The sequence below is a fragment of the Platalea leucorodia genome (assembly GCF_965183815.1).
Source record: "Platalea leucorodia genome assembly, chromosome: Z".
NCBI classification, from domain to species: Eukaryota; Metazoa; Chordata; class Aves; order Pelecaniformes; family Threskiornithidae; genus Platalea; species Platalea leucorodia.
In genome coordinates, this window is record NC_138858.1 from 81,947,297 (window position 1) to 81,968,150 (window position 20,854).

General features: G+C 36.7%; 1 protein-coding gene across 1 annotated transcript in view; it reads right to left on the minus strand.

The window, feature by feature from the left end:
- The window catches only part of EDIL3 (EGF like repeats and discoidin domains 3), a gene marked incomplete at both ends in the record, with an annotated part of 260,749 nt that overhangs the window by 185,052 nt on the left and 54,843 nt on the right, over positions 1–20,854 (minus strand). Inside the window, one exon of the mRNA XM_082335828.1 lies at positions 8,124–8,252. Coding sequence (XP_082191954.1) covers positions 8,124–8,252 — 129 coding nt within the window. The remainder of the gene's footprint in view (positions 1–8,123; positions 8,253–20,854) is intronic.

Here is a 20,854-nt window from a genome sequence, read left to right on the forward strand (position 1 = left end):
TGGTGAAGGGTCTAGAGCACAAGTCTTATAAGGAGTGGCTGAGGGAGCTGGGGTTGTATAGTGTGGAGAAGAGGAGGCTGAAGGGAGACCTTATAGCTCTCTACAGCTACCTGAAAGGAGGCTGTAGCGAGGTGGGGGTTGGTCTGTTCTCCCAAGTAACAAGTGATGGGACAAGAGGAAAGCGCCTCAAGTTGTGCCAGGAGAGTTTTAGATTGGATATCAGGCTGCCCAGGGAAGCGGTTGAGTCTCCATCCCTGGAGGTATTTAAAAGACGTGTAGATGTGGTGCTTAGGGACGTGGTTTAGTGGTGGACTTGGCAGTGCTAGATTAATGGTTGGACTTGATGATCTTAAAGGTCTTTTCCAACCTAACTGATTCTATGATTATCCCACTCTACTGAGCACTTGTCAGGCCATACCTGGAATACTGTGTTCAATTTTGGTCCCTGCTATTCAAAAAAGATGTGGACAGGGTAGAGAGGGTCCAGAGAAGTGCCACATAGATGATCAAAGGACTGGGAAGCCCGACATATGAGGAAAGGCTGAGAAAACTGGGTTTGTTCAGCCTTGAGTAAAAAAGGCTTAGGGGAGACCTTATCACCATGTTCCAGTATTTAAAGGATGGCTACAAAGAAGATGGAGACACCCTTTTTACAAGAAGTCACATGGAAAAGATGAGGTGTAATGGGTACACATTAATCCTGGGGAGATTCAAGTTGGACACGAGGAAAATTTTTCACAATGAGAACAATCAGTCATTGGAATCATCTCCCCAAGGAAGCGGTGGATTCCCCAACACTGGACACTTTTAAGATTTGGCTGGACAGGGCGCTGGACCATCTTGTCTAGACCGTGCTTTTGCCAAGAAAGGTTAGACCAGATGATCCTTGAGCTCCCTTCCAACCTGGTATTCTATGATTCTATGAATTCTCACCAATTTTGACTTGAGCCCATATTTTCACAACATATTTACTAGCAATCAACACCAAAGACAATTGTTTTGATGTAAACGTTGTACAATTAACACAACATTTTCTGCACTGCATTTAATGCCACTTATTAAGCTATTCTGCTTACATGCATTTAATCTACTCAATTTAGATTTCTGTGCAGTACACAGTCTTCAGGCTACCCAGAAACTAAAAACTCAGACTTAATTTGTCAAATTATTTTTATTAATATCTATTGATTATCTTTCAACGAAATTCTGTAACCTTTGAGAACATCTCCTAATGAGCCAAGTGCCCTGATTGTGTGATAGTTCCCGTTTAGAAATCTGGTGTATAGTGAATTCCATGTAAAAATGCTGCTATAACAAAGATGCAAAACTATAGGCCATAGACTTCAGAACAGAACACTGAGAAATGTCCTCAACATACTGAACATACAACTGCTACAGCCTTACTAAGAGGAAATTTAGTAGTCCATGCTCATACTGCAAATTCTAATAATAAGAAAAGTAATACAAGAGTGCACTTCAAATAGTTTGGCAAATGCCTTGGGGATATTTCCCACTAAAACCAACCAAACAAAAATCAGATTCACACAAAATCAGCTTTATTTTAATCAGGTGTCATGCTGATAGGGCTCCACTTAACACCTTTCTTCCTTGCTCAGAAGTGGAAACCTGGACATTATTAAGAAGTCTGCAGCAATAAGCTATTGCTCAAGAAAACTAACACTTTTCTTCTTTTCCCACAAGGAAAGAAATTAGCACAGAATCCAAATAGGTATCATAGATAAAGCCGAGCAGGGAAGAACTTGTTTTCTACGCCTGCTCTCCCACTCCATCTCACTCTTTTCCCAGAAGACCATGAAACGTGATTATTCTTCCTACATTCAAATAAACACGGGCCCAACTCACCATTCTGCTGTTTCACTTTTATACCAACAGAACCATTGACATTATTTTCAAGAACAAAAATATAAACAGATGCTCCTTTCCTTTGCAATTTTTTGAAATAATAAATCAGTATCAAGAGCAAAGCATGACACTTTACTGAAGAAGAACTCACAGCCATATAATAAAATCTCCCTGTTGGCAATAAGAAATACAGTGAATAAGTCACTTAGGTAGATTCTGTCATGATAGCAATATAGTCAATTTGGGTGACACTATACATACAGCAGTGACAGCAGATGCTGAAATCTGGAGTCCACATCCTGTTTCCCAGTATCCCGGACAATCTGCACTGAGTACTGTATTGTACTAGGGAGAGCATTGCCAGCAGGCTAAGAGATGTGATTATTTCCCTAAAATCATTAAAGGACTGGAGCACCTGACATATGAAGAGCACCTAGGAGAGCTGGGACTGTTAAGCCTGGAGAAGAGAAGTCTCAGAAATAAAGACAACAGAGCCAGGGTCTTCTCAGTTGTACACAGTGACGGGACAAGAGACTCTGAGCAGAAACTAAAATTCACAAAATTCCACTTAAACATATTTGGGTTTTTTGGGTTTGTTTGTTTGTTTGTTTTTTCACTCTGCAGGTGATCAAACACCAGCACAGATTGCCATGAGAAGCTGTGACGTCTCTATCCTTGGCAATATTCAAAACCCAACCGGTCATGGCCCTGAGAAACCTCTCTTGAGAAGTGGGGTTAGACTAGTGACATCCAGAAGTGCCTCCCATCCTCAACTACTCCGATTTTGTGATCGCCAGTGCTTTAATTTGCATCATTTCAGGCTCCCTAATTTAGAGCTAAGACAGTTACATTCATATCAATTGCATACTAGATACACATGAGACTAAGCCATTGGAATTCTTTTGTAAGAATGGATTCATTTCATTATTTCCACCTTAGAGAGAAAATCCATTAGTACATATGTTCAACATGTGGTGCAAACAATCCTCCTTAAAAATCATATATTATAGGACTATAAAAACATCTTTGAAATCATTCAGTAATTTCCACTCATGGCATTAAAAAGCATCTGTAACACTGACTGGAAAGCAATGACAGAAATTTAACCTTATTAATTTTTTTTACAAGCTCTTGTCCTGTCAGTGCAGAGGTCAGGAGAGCAAAGAGAGAGACTTAGGTTATGCAAAGAAAGCCACAAAGCCAACAGATCATAGCACTCTGGGTCTAATCCATCTTACTGAATTTTAATTTAACAGCATAAAAGGGGAAGAACCCCTTTGATTCCTGTGTCACAGGCTCAGAGACAGTAGCTGTCAAAGAAATACTTGGATACTGGAAAGACTAAACTGATATGGAAAACACTGCAATGTGAACAAGGAACCCCACAATCACTTCTTAATCACTTGGCAGAATAAAGTTGTAATGCAAAACTGGCATCTCTTTTTTTCCTTTCAGCTCTTCTCCTTTCTCTCAGCCACCATATTGCACTTAGACCCAAGGTTCCTGTATTATGTGTATAAGATCATTAACTTGCCTTTCCACCCTTCTAAAATGCACATAGACATTTCTACCATGTTTTTCAATAATGAGTTCCTCTCAGTGCATATTGAGGGCTGACGCAAAATGTAAAGACACTTTCCAGAAGGGGACCAACAGCCTATTTGAATGCAGCTTTGGAGAGTGTTCCCAGCTCTTCTCTGATGTGCTCATGGCTCCTGTACCCTCCCTGTCATTGTACATCATTTATTTTTCCACTTACATAAACAAAACATGTTCACCAGTTTATCCTCTCAGACAGTTAGTGAATTTCAGATTTGGAAGATCAAAACTGAATAGTTTTAAGTTGTTCATTTTTCAGACTTGAACAACATGGTCACTCATGGTACATACTGTGATAGTCTTATGGCATACCAAACTCAGCCGCTCTTTATCTTCAGTCATGTATTTCTCTCCCTGTTTTCCCCTATGCACACACCAAATAAAACAGGAATAATTTTTATGTAAAAAAAATTTCCCACAGTATTATTTCAATGTATATAGCAACACTGCCATTGTTCCCCTCATGCATTGTACATAACCAAGCTACTTCTCTTTCATCAACTACTCATGTTGATTAGGACGCACATAAATAGCTTTCCTGAACAATTCTATTAATTGTATGCAACAGTTGTAGTTTATGGTATTTTTGTAATTCATATGGCTTCTGAGAATTACTTGTGAGTTATTTAATGATGTAAAGTCTGTCAACTTGTTGTTTGTAATGTATTTCAATACCAATGTTAATTACATGTGAAACTTTTTCAATCTAGGCTAAAATTCATGTTTCCAAAGATACAGATAGGAGTCTGCTAAAGAGGTAACTCAGGCCATAGTGTCCTTTTTATCTTTGGAAAACATTCTGCTATTTGGGAAGCTTGATATAATTACCTTTTACTCTTATCTGTTTAGTTAAATCCTTTTCTACCTCACTGGAGGATGTGCTGTACTGAAAAGAACAACAATGTACTTTTTCGTGCTTGCCTCTATCTTATTCTCTGCCAGTTTATCAGATATTTAGAATCTGTTAAGATACATAGAGCATTGAAATGACCTAGCTGCACAAACAGGGTGATATTATAGGTCTATCATCTAATCTCAACTCTTTTCGCATGACTATGTGTAGTATTTAGCATAAGGAAAGAGGAAATAAGGCAGGATTACCATTAGAGAAAGAGTAGGATCAGAATAGGATTAGTAATTAAAAACATATAAATTACTATTATAAATATTTTACAAACATTTTGTTTTAGATACGCTTAAAGTTACAGGGTCAGAAAATAGTGAAGAGGTATGGCAGAGGAGTCAGGATTTTCCATGGGGAAATTTAGAAAAAAAACAGCAATAATGAATCTTTTTAGACTGAAATAAGGTTCTATGATTATGTTGCGTTATTTTACATTTTAGTTTTATTAAGATAATAATGGCAGTTACATTCCTAAGTCCTTGAACTATTCATGTAGCTCCCAAACTGTCTTGAATCTTTGTTGATCAATTAGGTAAAACTTCTGCATAAATATTTAAACTTCCTACCTTTATGTACTTTTCATGCATCTATCGTTTTTCCTTTATGTGAATTTATAACTTCCTATCTGTATGGCATTGGTTTTTATCTACCCACTTAAATGCGCGAAAAAGTAAAATCCCTGTTACCTTTTACTGCGAAATTCTCCTGTCGGAGGTAAGTTCCTTGAAAATTTGTGACTTTCCAGCTAGTGTCCAGAGATCAACAGTATCCCGTCACAAGGATTGAATACAGTCTAATAGTGGAGCATCTAATGAGAGGGCTGCACAAAACACTCAACTGCTTTTAAAATTTGCTGTACAGCCTTTTCAAGGGGAGACACACTGACGTAGGCTTCTCTCTGTGTTGTTTTTTCCCCCCACCCTCCTCTTTTCTTCTTACTCAGTGCCTCTGGACATCCTAAATGTGTAATTTTAACCAACTTAGTGTTTTCACCTACACAGGAAATTGTCAAGAAACTTTTTGAGATACTAAGGATTACGAGAAATAGCTTTTGGGCAATAACTCATTAAAAAGCCAAAGAGAAGTAACGTTTGTTAGCATTCCTTCTCCAATCTTACATCTGCTAATAAACACTCTTTGTAAAAGTGATCACATGGGGTCTTGCACTCCTGGGCTCCTCACAAACCCACCTTTCAACTGATTATTTTACTTGAAACACTCCAGTGTTTGAATTAATGGAGTCTACTTGACAAATACCTTATACTATTGATCGTCATTTTGATAGGAAAAAAAAAAATTATCTTGAAACACCATTTTTTCAGTGGTTTATATGACTCTATGTAGAGGAATATAATGCTGAATAAGCCTCACACAGCCTTTACTAAAAAGTAAAAGATTATTTTAAAAACTATTTTTAAAGTTTTCAAAAAGTAATGGCTAGTCTCTGAATCCACACATGTAGCATAACCATACAGGACAAACAAAAAATAAATTAACAATCTGGATTTTAGCTAATATAGGAATAATAATAAGTCCTTTACTTAACCAATGTTGTCCACTAGATACTCCCTCTGGATTGCAAATTAAAAATGTAATATTCTGCCTGCATAAACGCCGTGATTACCACATATTCTCAAGCTCTCTATTTGCTTATGCTTTACTTTGTTTACCAAACTGAGATTTTGTTGAAGTATTTGAAGAATTTAGTTAAGTATATGTGTATTTTTTAAAGCCCTGTTAATATTTAGTTGTAAATTACAGTTGAAATTACCACAACATGCTTTTATCTCAGGTTCATTCATGATCGGCATTCTCCCAGTTATGCACAATGCAATTTCCTGCCAACCAAGCACATGATAAATCCGAACATTTCCTGCAGTAAACCCATGCCAAGGGCATTTTAGGGTAGCATGATCTATACCTGTAGGATAAATTCAGACCCTTCAAGCATGCATAAAAATGGTAGGGAAAGGGATGGAAAACAGGATTCTGTGGCAGTGCCTTCCGGCTTCTTGTGTGGCTGCATCAAGGGAACAAGTAGTTTCTTGTGCAGCTCAAATGTTAGGTAATAATTAAATGTTAGGTAATAAGAAAATGTTAGGTAATAACCAAATGTTAGGTAATAGCTAGCTACTATGACATTTTAGAGTCAGAAAAAAATGCAGTTGGTGTCTGACCAAAGTTGGTCATTCTCTCACAGGAACTAGTTCATTTGTCTGCAGAAAATTTATCTTCTGAGAAATCAAATTAAATCCAAATTCCCTTAAAATTGCGTTGTGGAGACTTAGACTCCCAGAACAACGGTAGTATCATTTTCAGAAAAGAAAAACAGAAAACAAAAACCAAACCAACCCTGGGTTCCTGGACTAAGTTCTGCTTGCCTTATCTCATGATAGAGAGGGATATACTGAATCCCCAGAACGGTGTATTCAGGTTGTGCCTGTGTAGCCTTTACTTATTTATTAAAAAAGGAAAAACACAGAGATTTAGGATGGTTGCAGTGTTAGAGAGGTGCTGTGACAGTTTCAACGAGACATCTGTAGAAGCAAGGCTGTTGGCATTGCCTTTCTGCCTGAGGCTGGTGTCCTAGAGTACAGCTGGCAGAAGCAAAATGTGTCAGCACTACTCAGCTGTCACAGACTTAAGCATGTTAGCGCAACCCAGATTGATGAATCACAGACATGGACATATGATATGAAATACCTGAAGGGTCGTACTGTTTTCAAATACTTTGGCTGTCAGTAGAAGAAATGCAGGCAGGGCATGCAAAGCCTTCAGATACGAGGTACTGCCACAGAACCTTCACTTTTGCCTATATTCCTAATACGAACAAAGAGACACTGCCATCTCTTCTGTCACTCAATGTTTTTCTGTATCTATCTTCTACCTTCCTACCCTAACTCCCACAACTCCATGGAAGAGATAGGTAGAAAATGTACCTATTTAAACAGTAGTGTCTACTTATTGTTTTGCTCTACCATACGTACTTTTATACCTTCTTTGGGATAATAGCTTGATCAACTTGCAGCTCTTCTGCTTCATCGAAAATGATGGGATGGCCTGTGACACAGTGAGCTGTCTACTATCTTTTCCCTTGCACTTTGATTTTCTCCTTTAAGTTTTCTTAAGACAGAGGCCTGACCTGCCAGATGTTTTAGAGCTACCACTCATATTTACATTTACTCTGAATCAAACGCACATCACAAAATTTCAGTACATTTGACTTGCACTCTATGCACTCATATAATGATTAATTACAACCTCCAGCTGGGTAATTGTTTTGAAATTCAAACAAGTGACTACTATGTGTTATTCTCATTTCTCCTATACTCTTTCTGTAACTTCACTTGTTTAAGTAATTACTCTTTACTCTGGACCTAGGCATAAAACTACCAGAAATCAAACTTTAAATGGTCATTGATCAGCAGAAGGATATACAGAAATATCTAATTACATTGATTTTTGAGAAATGTTGGTCACTTTAAGTCACAACTATGATCTTTGCTCTTTGTAAAGTACAGCACCGAACTTTTCTGTGTGATTATGTTCTGCAGATACACTTGTCAGATACTCCTTTAACTGTCTGTTAATTATGGTACATATATCTATGATATAGAGGTAAGGTTAAGAAACCAATAATGAACAATGCCGTGACCACAGCACTGTACAAAATGTTGTGGACATGATCACTGATTGGCCAGGCACAGACTAACATGATACTCAAACAACTATTCCAGCATTTAAAGTTTGCACTTACCAACCTCCACAACACTAGAGCAATTGGGGTCTGTGAAGCCTTCAGGACACTCGCATGAGTAGAAGTCATCATTCAGTCCCGACAGACAGATGCCACCATTTTTGCATGGGTTGGAGTCACACACGTCCCCTGTGGGTTACAGAAAAAAAAAAAGATTCCTACGTAAAACTCTCCAAGTTATGCACAAGTATGGCAGACTGCTGATAACTAAGAATAGAAAGGAATGACAACCTCTATGTCCTTTGAATACCTTTTGGCTAATTCCATTTTATACTTATTTAGCAGCACACCTCTGTATAGTCACCTTCCCCTAGCTTTCTACTCTGTAAAATGTGATTCTCTTAGACACACTGACAGCTATTCACTTGCGAAAGACAATAAAATTTAGGAAAAAATAATTTTTTGCTCTCATTTTAAGTCATTCAGGGTATATACTTGGAATGGAATTTACCCAGGATTTTACCTCTCCAGGTTCCCTTCAACATAAAGCTGAATGGTCGTTTCAGTTCAGGCTATTGGCTTATCACCTGGTTCATAAGCAAAGAACTGTGGCTGTGGCTACATCATCAACTACCTGAAAGGAGGTTGTAGCGAGGTGGGGGTTGGTCTCTTCTCCCAAGCAACAAGTGACAGGACGAGAGGAAATGGTGTCAAGCTGCGCCAGGGGAAGTTTAGGTTGGATATTAGGAGAAACTTCTTCACCGAAAGGGTAGTCAGGCACTGGAACAGGCTGCCCAGGGAAGTGGTTGAGTCTCCATCCCTGGCGGTATTTAAAAGAAGGGTAGACATGGTGCTTGAGGCCATGGTTTAGTGGTGGACTTGGCAGTGCTAGGTTAATGGTTGGACTCGATGATCCTAAGGGTCTTTTCCAACCTTAACGATTCTATGATTCTATGATCATGTGCTTCAGACTTAGGCACTCTTAAATCATTCAGTGGCACAAATTTGATCCAGATCAGGCACTGACATGCAGCTTTATTTCCGGTAAACATGGAGCATGGCATTCAGGCCAGCAGCATGCTTCTGTGTTGGCTTTATGGCAGTCACATGAAGACCAATTATATGTGATCCCAGGATAAAGTTTAACAGTACAGACTGAAGCCTTTAAAGTGTTTTGAGCAATTTAATTCTAGCTGTAAATTTACACTCAATAGGTGATTTTTGGTGTGGAGCCCTATGACCGGAGCTGCTGTACGTGCCCCCGGGGAGGCTTTCACTATGACTTGTGACACACCAACTCCATGACAGGGATGAAGGCTAAAGGATTTGAGCAGCCACAGTCCCTCAGTGCTCCTTGACAGTCCTCCATGTCCCAAGGAAGTTTGTCAAGTTCTCCCATAATTGACTTTGATTGCAGAATCAGAACAAATCCGTTAGTTAGAAACAAAGCTATGCTTCACTTCAAAACTATGCTATGCTATGAACCAGCTATGCTTCAAAACGCCCAAGGACACAGGGCAAGCACTGGTACAGTGGGTAGCTTCAGCCTGCCTACATAATGCTAAACAAGCAGATTTTGCTTATCTTTCAATTGTTCTTCAGTGAAGACACCCTATTCAGTCAATCAGTGTCAAGGTGACCAACAGGAGAAAGAAAAACTCTGAAAGGTCCATGACAGGGCTGCTTCATATGCTCAGAATTTGAATATGTCTCCAGTATAACCAGTGCGTACAGCACATTATTGTAATTTCCTATCTACTATTATTTGAAACGTCCTTCAGGAGGAGATATAAAAGAGAGAACAGAGTGTCTGTTCAATTCTTGTAACTCCTCAGTTTTAACACCCTCAAAGAACTCCACCCTATCAGTTCTACAAATATATGGAAATACAGGATTGCATCCTGTCCCCAATGGGGTAAATGCAAGCAATCCTACAGAACACCCTAGGCTTTGGTCAGCTTCCATTTAATATTTTTTCTCAGATAACTAAATATCTATTTAGATGCATTTTTTATTTATCTCAAGCGCCATCTTATAAGACAGATCTGTGCTTTCTATTACTCATATCATTTTTAGAAATACTAATAATTTGTGCAGTACACTTTTGTTTCGCAAAATTTTTGCAAAGGCAACTTAAAGCAACATCTGCAGATAGGTAATTATTAAAAAATAAGTACATTATTTTGTATGCATTTTTAAATTGAAAAGTTGCCAGTCTTTTGCAATGTAATTGTAAAGAGTTATAGAAATCCACTTGTTTCTGTCAGTAGTACTGACGTTACAACACGTTGTGGACTATAGTGGTGGAAAGGGATCTCAAAATGTTTTCAACACCTTTCTGGCACATAGACTTCAGATTAGTGCCTGGTGTGAGAATTCCAATCTAACAATCACTTACAAAATTTAACCAATGTACAAAACTGCCTTTATGAATTCTGTGCATCAGTTGCAAAAAACTCTAGTTGTGGGTTAGTTTTCTGGGTTATTTTTAATTTTATTTAATTTTAATCTGTCAGCTTTAAACTGACTTCATGACATGGAGAATTGTCACATGCCTATGTACTTGGTATTAACAGTTTTGTCTTGAAGATTGTCCAGCTGACGGAGAAGTATAGCTATTTGAAAAGAGCCAACGACATAAGACATTATCTGTCTAATGACTAGATGTTATCTGTCTTCCTAACTAAATCTGAGTAAGTCAAGTCTTCTCATTTTCAGTGCTTGTTGCATTATTGGGGTAGCAAAGGATGCTTGTTTTTTACTTCATAGGGCTTAGGTATTTACTACTATTAACTGAATGCTCTTACAACTGTATTCCCATACTTTTAATTAAATAAATAAATTAAATAGCATCTGGAGCAGTAACACTTATTATGCAAATCTGTATGGATATTCTGATTAAAACGAGAGGGTATATTTTTACTCTGTGTTTCCTGATTCAGTGTTGTTCTGATTTCATTATGCAATACAAGGAAGAAAAAGAAAGGTAAAAAGACAAAATACAGTTTCCATTTGTAAGTTTTATATTGACTGACAAGCAGAACGCATCTCTACTTTTCCATTATATTTCCAGAAACTGAAGTGTCCTACTATGACCAAGTGTGCATACTTAACTGTGTATTTTTCATTTGTCTCAAAATTCATGTTGGCTTTTTCAGTCTGAAGTGACGTGACCCGACCTACAGTTTGGGACTAACAAAGCAGGTGCTGTCCTCTAACAATAGTCATTTATTTCCATGTTCAGGAAATAACCGCAGTATGTGCTCTTTTCACCCACCACCTTGGTCCAAATTCTACTGTCCGTCACTGGTGTAAATTTTTATTTGTCATTATATCACATCACAGAAATAAAATGAGTACAGCACAACTCTAAAGAAATTGGGACAAAAAACCCTAAAAAACACAAAAAGCTCCAACAAAAAAATTTACGCAGCCTGTCTCATTCATGTAATGCTAAAGAAAGCTAAAGAGGGAAAAATCTATACTTTGAACAACAATAGTTAAAATAATACCATATTATGACATCAAATATGATGCAGTCAGAGAAAGGAGCAGCTGCACAGACACAAGCGAGCAATAATTCTAAAGACTAGATAGAGGCTGTGCAAATTTACATACTTAAACTAGTAAAACTCACTTAAAATGTTAGCACCCTTATTTATGACTTAGTGTCTGTGAAATCGTGTAGAACAAAATAAATATCACCTTTGAATCAACAATATTCCCCTCAGTTTACATTTTATGCCTCTTGAGAGGCCAATCACCTTGAAATACTGAAATCTAATTTGTTATACATTCTACTGAGTTTGATGAACAGAATTTGATTTTCAAACCTCTGTTCTTAGTAAGAAAAACTTATATGGGTGCACTTTGTCTTAACACAACTGATTAAGGGATTTGTTACCATTAAAATACTATGTTGTATATGACACAACTTTTAACACAACAGTAGTTTTAGAATTTAACCTTAGAGTCATGGTGAAAGGAAGAGTAAAATAAACCCAAAGAAAGAACTATATCCTTTACAGCAACTCTTACAGAACTGTTCTCTGTGCTGCTAACTTTCCATAGTGATGGGTAATATGCTGTTAGTGCAACAGATTGTACAATTTGACAAATTTCTGTAAATTAAACAAACGCTTTAAGAGAAACTCCATTATTTAAAAAAACACCAAAAGACAATTACTATTGTGTTTTCATTAAAATGTTCTGAAAGGGGTCCAGTAAGAATGAAAGTGTCAAATAAAAACAATAATTCATGTTTTTCTTTGCTATGTCTGACTAACTCTGCACTTTTCATTACATGGCTACTCAAGCATTAAAGTATGTCTCAAGACTGTATATAAAATATGTACTACAACTATTGCTGCCTTTACTTCATTATTGGGTGAATCTCAGACAGTAAAATCTCATTGCATCAAGCTATTGAGATTTGGTGCGAGGATCTGTGAAACAGAATCAAGCAAAGGATACATTCATGTGCTTCCCCCCCTGCAAACTGCCAGAACTCATGACCACTTTGCATTTACTTCTTTTAGGGGACCCTTGCTTTGAAGTGATGTTATATATGTAGCTTATTTTATACATATAAAATATGTATGTGTATACACATACATTTTTCCTCCTTTTTGCACTACATCATGCATGGAAGAGTTAAGGTAGAAATGTAATCCACGTTATCTCAGACCATACTGTATTGAAGAGCAGGCAAAACATTTACATGATTAGAGGATACTAAATTTGGGAGATTTTATTTTTATTTTTCCTCACATCTTTAATTTCTTCAGAACATTCTTAAGTCAAGTAAGTCCTTGAGTGAATTGTCCATCCTCTCTTTGGAAAACATGGTTGGTTAAGAATAAAAAATGCAAGACAAAAAGAATAAAATTAAAGTGGACATCCATACATACTCAAAAATACAATTTTAATTAAGAACCCTCCCTACTTCTCCAAACTCAGAAAAAAATATAGAGCAAAACTCAAACAAAATAGTAAGATATTTGTTCTCTAGTAATTAGGCTTTTTTAAAAGACTATGACAGGTTCTGTCCATAGTGAATAATTCAATCAGTGAACCTGGATCTCTTTTATTAACAGCACTTGGAGAGAAACTGTCGTGTAAAAGTCCATCATGCTCCATGACATACCTTCACATAACCAATCTTAAGCCATATCCTTTTCAACAAAATACTGAATGTACAACTATTGCTTCTTTCCACAAGCAGGCAATGGTGTGGAGGAGAGTAAAAATTGTAAATGCCCTCTTTGTCGAACCTTACACGTTTATATAGCATACTTTTTGATCCTATAAAACCCCACAAAATGTTACGTGATTCTTGACTGAAGAGTGCAATACTTTGCTTGACAGCAAAGGACAACCTGAAAAAAGGAACTCAGCTGCTGTGTATCAATAATGCAGCATACCGTGACAGTAGCAGTTAGCCCATCAATCCTTGTCAAGAACAGAAATTCACAGAGTTTATGAAAACAATTTTTGTGATATGAAGGCTAAAGAAGATGCACTCTGCAAACAGAAAAGTACCATCCACAACCACCTGCACGCACTACTCTGTAAAGCACTCTTTGTTGTAAAAGCACATAGACCAGTCAACTACCATTACTATATGCAAATCTATTTGCAGTTCACTAATGTTTGTCAATGAGAAGAAGAAAAAGAATTATTTACTCCAACTTAAAACTATTTACTGTTTAACATTATAGCTCCTGGGATAGGAATGCCTGCCAAAAGCTAAGGTACAGTATCCTGAATTAGGCATGGGAGAAGCATTTCAGTCCCTATGCACAAAATCATTAGCCTGAAATGAATACAATTTCCCTCAACTATCTTATAACACCTAGAATTATAACTGTTATGATTTCTGGCAGAACTGTTACTGTAAGAAACATCTGCTTGAGACAATGAAATAATGACAAGGAAAGAAACCTCCTCAAAAAAATTGTGTGGATTCACAAGATTTCAAAACTGGAAGGAAAGAAGTGATAGAAGAAAGATGATTTGGATGTTTGGGCACATTTTCTTTTATAATTTAAGAATAGAACATATTCCGTGAAATAGAAAGTGTGCATGGAAAAATTCAACCCTATTTATTCTTTTATATAATGTGCACTAAATATAAATATGAACATTTAGTATGCATTACATATTGATGTAGTGAAATTTACAGAAGCTGATACTGAGGTAAACATAATGATACTGTAGGAGTCCAAGGAGATGCTGACACCCATTAAAACAAAAGGCATGATGAAATCTACAGGTAAACAGTTGCAAACATAACAATATATGAGTTCATGGTGCTAGCCATGTAAGTTGTGAGGGAGGAACAATAGTCTTTACTGATATGTTATAAAATGGGTGTTTTGTAGCTCAAGCATTTGGTCTCACCATTGATGAGAAGAGGTGGACCATCGTTCCTCCCTAAAAGAGCAGTTATATTTTTATTCAATTTCCTATATTGCTACATGAAATATGGCTTATTTTAAAAGCTCTCTCTAAAGAAATAAAATTAATAGCTGTTCCCTTTCATGAGAATAAAATTTGTTACAAAGAAGAAATCTCCATGTGGCACTAAAGAATAAATAGCCCAGAAAATAGCCAGTCAATAGAAATTTGGTCTAGGGATAGTAAAAATGTGCCCTGAGTTCTGGAGCCCAGAAAAGCAACTAAACTTCAGAAGACTGAGAAAGTACTTGCTACATTAAAATTAATTTTCAGAAAAAGAGCTTTAATAGTTTTCTGATTTGCAGAATCATCTGTACAGTGTCCAAATTCAAATCTACTTCTCCACAGCTGAACCACTACTCAGAAGCAGAACCATAAATCATATTGAAGACACACCTGTGCAGAGATGCAAAATTTGGACATGAAAACAGATGAGCTCTGCAGTTCTTTTAAGAAATTTGTAAGCTTTTTTTTCAGATTTAATGGTGAGGCAGCTAATTTGTTTTTCCTAAGGCAAAAAGACAGTGGAATAATTAACTTGTATCCCTTATTATGTGAAAGGGAAGTTAAAGTTCCTAGATACCAACAGCCCATCTACCTCCTTCTGCTTGTTTTCTAGGCTGATTTGCTTACTATGCAGGTAGAAGATTCAGCTAACTTTCTAACTAGAATATTCATGGCAGACTGTTTAAATGGTTTTAGAAAATTAATAAACTGGTATCATCAACTCTAAACGTCCACATGTGAATTGGATAGGAAAACTTACAGGAGAACATAAATCTCAGAATAATAAACTCGTGATTTTATCACAGGTCTCAGAAAAATTGAGGTAGTTGCTTCTTTTTCTTCTGAAAGCCTCTGGGATCAAAAGACTGTATGCACTTAAATAAGCTGTAGCTTGTAGTTGTGGAGGAGACCTGCAACACACTCATCATGTAAACTAGGTGTAAACATTTCTTTAAATTTAACTTTTTCTGGTCTTGTAATCTGAGGGCATACACCAGCTGACGTTTGAAAACCTTAGATAGCATTACAAAAAGAAAAACAGATTATTCTAAGCAGAGAATTCTCATTCAAATACCACTCTGGGACTGGACTGAAACATTAATCCTGGGTGAAGATGAAGTGCTGACTTAAGCTTTGGATTTAGTCTAATAATACAATACTGTAAAAGTGTGTCCCTACTTTCAGGGTTAGAATAGAGCCCTAAAGTAATGTCTGCAGAGATTAATTTCTATCATAATAAATCCCCTTCTGCCTTAAAAAAGTATAACCTCTTCCCTTTCTAAAGGTCTACAGTATGAGCTACTTTATTCATTTGAATGCGAAAGAGCAGTAGGTCACTGTACCTCAGCCTGCTGTGTTACAGACTTTTTAAGCATCTGATGTTTGACAATATGAAATACAAGCAGAAACAGAAAACAGCTTAAAAAGTAAACTCTTCTCTCTTTCATACGGTGCAGAGAGTTCATTTCTATGCCAACTGGCTCTGCAGGGAAAAAGATGAACTATTCCTGTCATTTCAAATCTTTATTAGTAAAAACTGGATCAAAAGTGATTAAAGAAGGAATATGGTTATATAATGCACTTCTGAATATTTTTACAACTTGTGGAAAATTTTTCATGCACACACTGTCGCGAGAACTTGGGTAAAGCTGTCATCAGTTGAGACCTTGTTTCATCAAACGAAAAGAGACATTGTTTCATCAAACGAAAAGAGATATATTCCCCTAAACTGATCAGCTGATCAGTACCAGTGGCACACCATCCCTATCACCCAACCTCAGCTAACAGCAATGGTGCTTCCTACACAAGCAGGGAGATAGCTGATAAATGCCTTTAATGAAGATGCCCTAATCCCTATCAACACAACCTTCCACATCTTTTCTCTCTGCATGCCCACCAAAGCTGGCAAAAATTACCTTAGGCACTTCTTGCACGTACTCATTTGATTTCAGCTGTCATTCACGTCAGCCATGTTTATACAATTATTTGCCACTTGCTAACACATGAATCAACCTGTATTTCTACACCTGTTCAGATCTACAAAGTGACAGAGGTTTATGAAAAGGGAAAGAATAAGAGCTTAAATTGAGACTTTTTGTACAAGGCACTTAAGCTAATATGTCTCTCCATTAAGTTGTTTTGTTCAATTAAAACTTTCAGAGAGATATCAAGTCATGATGGGAATACATTATCATTTATAGTCACTTGTCCTTTGTTTTTAAAGCTGATCAGGAGATTTTCAGTAGTATGTTCACTTGAAATTTCTCAGTTAATAAAATATTCACATTTCTTGCTAGAAATTACTTTTTTGCAGATCTCCTGATACAGCTTCACTCAGCTCCTGCAGGCTTCTCCACTAACTTCCAGTAGGCTCCACTTCTATATCCATGACCGTCAGATGGTCAATATAGGGATCTAGATTTCTGATTTGACTTAACCCATACTGAGCTTTTGATCACTAGCTCTTCCTAAATCTTTCTTCAAAATATTCAGTTCCCAAGGCTCTGGAGATGCCTCAACCCTCTGATCAAGAAAAAGCTCAAACACACAGCAGCTCCTCTCTTGCCCATCCCCTGCTTTCCATGGAGAAAAAATCCATGCACACAGTCAAACCAGCAGCACGGTCCAAAGGGTACCCTTTAAAATAAACAGTTGTAAGTGTTTATGACCTTATCTAGACATGTAACATCTTCCTTCCTTCACTTCCTTACAGACTGAGAGCATTCAGGTACACATATTCGCACTGGTCTTGACAGTTATCTTTCCAGTTTCTACTTTCACTTCATTAGCAAAGCAAGATGATTAAAAAAAAACCAAAAAAACAACAAACACTTTTTGTGGAATTATAACTTTTAAATAAATATTCCCAGTTTTCATCCACACTTTACATCTCAATTTTATCTTTCCTTTTCTCTTTTTTATGCTCCACATCTTTTGAGGTTAGCAATTTGGAAGCACCAGAGTGTGTGTCTACATGTATACATAAACACACATATATTTAGCTCCATACTTATACAAACTTATATATATATGGAAATGAAAGTGTTTTGTTTTCCCTGTGTTTGCTCTGTATTGGATATATTCAGGCACTGGTTGCTAGGCAATTATTAATCTCAGCACTGGTGAATTTATCTTTTCTGAAATTTATCTTTAAGTAAATCCAAATTTGAAAGCTGAGCAATTAAAAAGTCATCATTAACAGTTTTTAAAATTCCAATTACATTTCATTATATTCTCCTATCTTTACCAAAATGAAATATCTTAAAATAATATGAATTTTAAATATATTCTCATTACACTTTGGAAAGTATTCATCGATCTCTAGTTACTTCTATTTTTGGATATCCACTCTTAAATACCTTATTTCGTCACATTTTTTTACAAGTGGTGTCAACATTATTGAAGAAATGGGCAGCATTTAATATCCCAAGTTAGGTGTCCAAAATACAGAACACGCAATATTTATAATTTGCTTTTCAAAAATTTGAAAAATCATGTAAGTACCAAGTGCATCCCATAAAAACCCTTAAGTATATGTCTACATATATACAAAAATATATACATTTATAAAAAAATATACACACGTTCACCTCTATCAATATTTTCTGCTTTGAAGCAATATTCCAAACTGGAAAATATATTTGAAAATATGCCATGTGAAGCAATCAGCATTGGCTATTTCTAAATAAGTAAATAGCCTGGCACAACGTGAGCAGATCAGTATTTCAAAGCATGCAGCGCTCAGGCTTCTGTATCTACATTGTATGAAGTCTGTGGATTTTGTTTCAGATTTAATAATTTTCCTCCATGTGATGTGAAGGTGCCCAAATGACCAGTCATTGTTTCAGACCCTTAAGTAACCATTAGGGTCTCCACTTGAATACAGCTTCTACTCCGATGACCTTGGGAATGAATCCAGCTCACGCCCACCAAAACCCCTCTGCAGGCAGAAGAAAAGTGAGCGTAGGAGGTGGAGGCAATCACGGGATTCACTTCCAAATCCCACCGGCATGCTAGATGACCATTTTAACAGACATGCCAGCACTGAACAGTCTTTCCTACATGAACTTCTTCTACAATGAGCTCTTCTCTTCTATTATACCAAACCCTGCAGCTAAAAAGAATAAAACAAAACATTCTGTAAGTTTCCATTGTTAAAATTAGCTGATCTTACTGCATTCATTTCATGCATTTTTTGGCCGCACGGATATTTAAATCTATCACCATGAAACCTCTGTCACCATCAAAAAAGACATGTCACCTAAGGTGATAACAACAGTATTGTTGCTTTTCATCATTTTCTTTTTGACTTTACAGGAAGGTGATGTTACTGATCACACTCAGAATAATAATTAGGTAATGAAGATATGTGTCCCTCCTGTGAAAGATATGAAATAATAAGGGCATTGCAGCTGTCAGCTACAATAAAGAAGTGATTCTGTTTATTTTGGATGATGCAGCTGGCAGTAACATGTAAGCTCTGTGGATGAATGATGCAGATCCTTTTTGCTAAGGGTCTCTGGAAAGATGAGCAGATGCAATTTTTACTTTATTTGTTTAAACTTGTTCAGAAATAGAATAAAGTCTGAAACTTTTGCATATATGAAGACTCCTGTAGAGATTGTATAGCATACTGTTACTTGCAAAAGACATTTCTTCTAGCCCTAGATTTTCCCAAAATACAATATAAAATTAGATGAAACAACATATCTACCAGGCACATTTTAACTAAAGGCATCAGGCAAGAACTGAGTGTGAACCTTGGAGACCACTTATTCCACACAGCAGCATGTGACACAAAGACACCTAAAACAAGGACTTAGCCAAGGTGGTAAACTAGATTACATAAAATTGTTTGATGGTCACAGTTGCTTCAGGCACATCCACACTGCACTCACTCATGCAGCATAGCCCTGACCTTAAGCAACCACTCAGCCTCACTGCTCTGCAGCTTTCCCCAGTTTTTCTTTCATAGTGGCCATCCAGGTACTCAAAGCTGTGCTGCAAGGACTGTATCAGACTTTAAAAGCCACTTTACTACAAGATGGTTTAAGGGAATGCTAAAACAAAGCATTAGGATACTACTGTGGAAGGCTGTTCAAGCCACTGGATTATTGTAGCACAGAAAATAGATATATTAAAAAAAGAATAATTCAGATGATTGAGAAAACTAGTTTAAATTGTAAGAGTATACATGGTATTTCTAGATTTTTTAATCATCTCTAAAGAGTTTTTAAACCTGCAAAATACAGAACTAGCATTATTTTAAAGACCTTGAGAGGGTTTAGCATTTTCAAATATATGATTCATAACTGTATTTGAGTTTATTGTTCAATTCTCAGTAATTATTTATGGAAATTATTGCAGTTGGGAATTCAGATGCTGGATCTTGTTGAATTTTCTTCTACAAAAAAAGATTAATCTGAAAATTAAAGATGATTTTAAAAGAAAATTCAGCACACTTTGTTGTAACACATTTGAGTTGCTGATACAGAAAATAAAATACTTCCTAATCAAAATTGAAGTATTACACATCTACGAAGCCTTCCAGTTTCAACAAATCAACAGCAGCTGACACAAAAATGTTTTGTGGAATACTCCTGAGAAGTAAAGCTTGCCTTCTAATGAGAACAGCTGCTCTTTCTCACATGCCATATCTAATATATAGAAGGTACCTAAAATTACTCTCTTCCGATTCACCATAAATTCTTCTTCCAGGACACCTACAGAAAATAAGCAGATAAAACATATAAAAGTATAAAGCTTTAAGTGTAAAAGTGTACACTTTGCAGGACTGAACGCATTTTGTATACAAGTGTAAAACTCCAGTGGACTGAATAGAGCTTATTTTGCTCATTTTGCTGATCCACAGTGACTGGCGAGATCTACACAGCAGGCCTAGATCACCAGGGGTCTCCTACTTCTTTCTGTCCTTGTACATCAACTTATTTTCAAATGTGTTCATAGAATTAACTTCACTCAGTTTTCTTTCTTTCCTTCCCCAAACACAAAATGCAGACCATTTCCTGACTCCAGTCTCATCCCATAACTTACAAATGTTATTGTTTATCGTTTGGCGTTGGTATACAGTAATTTATGATAACAACAAAGAACACAGCAGTAATAACACAAACAGGTGATTAGAGAGGCCTCATTATTCACCAACAGGAAATATAAAAGAGTTATTGTGGGTACACAAGCAGATTGCTACTGCCTGATCTTGACTGCAATAAAAAAGACCGACAAATAGAATATAACAGTGGAGTCTGAAATTCAACATATTTCTTCTCAAATGAAGCTATTAACAACAACCTGGAGGCTCATTA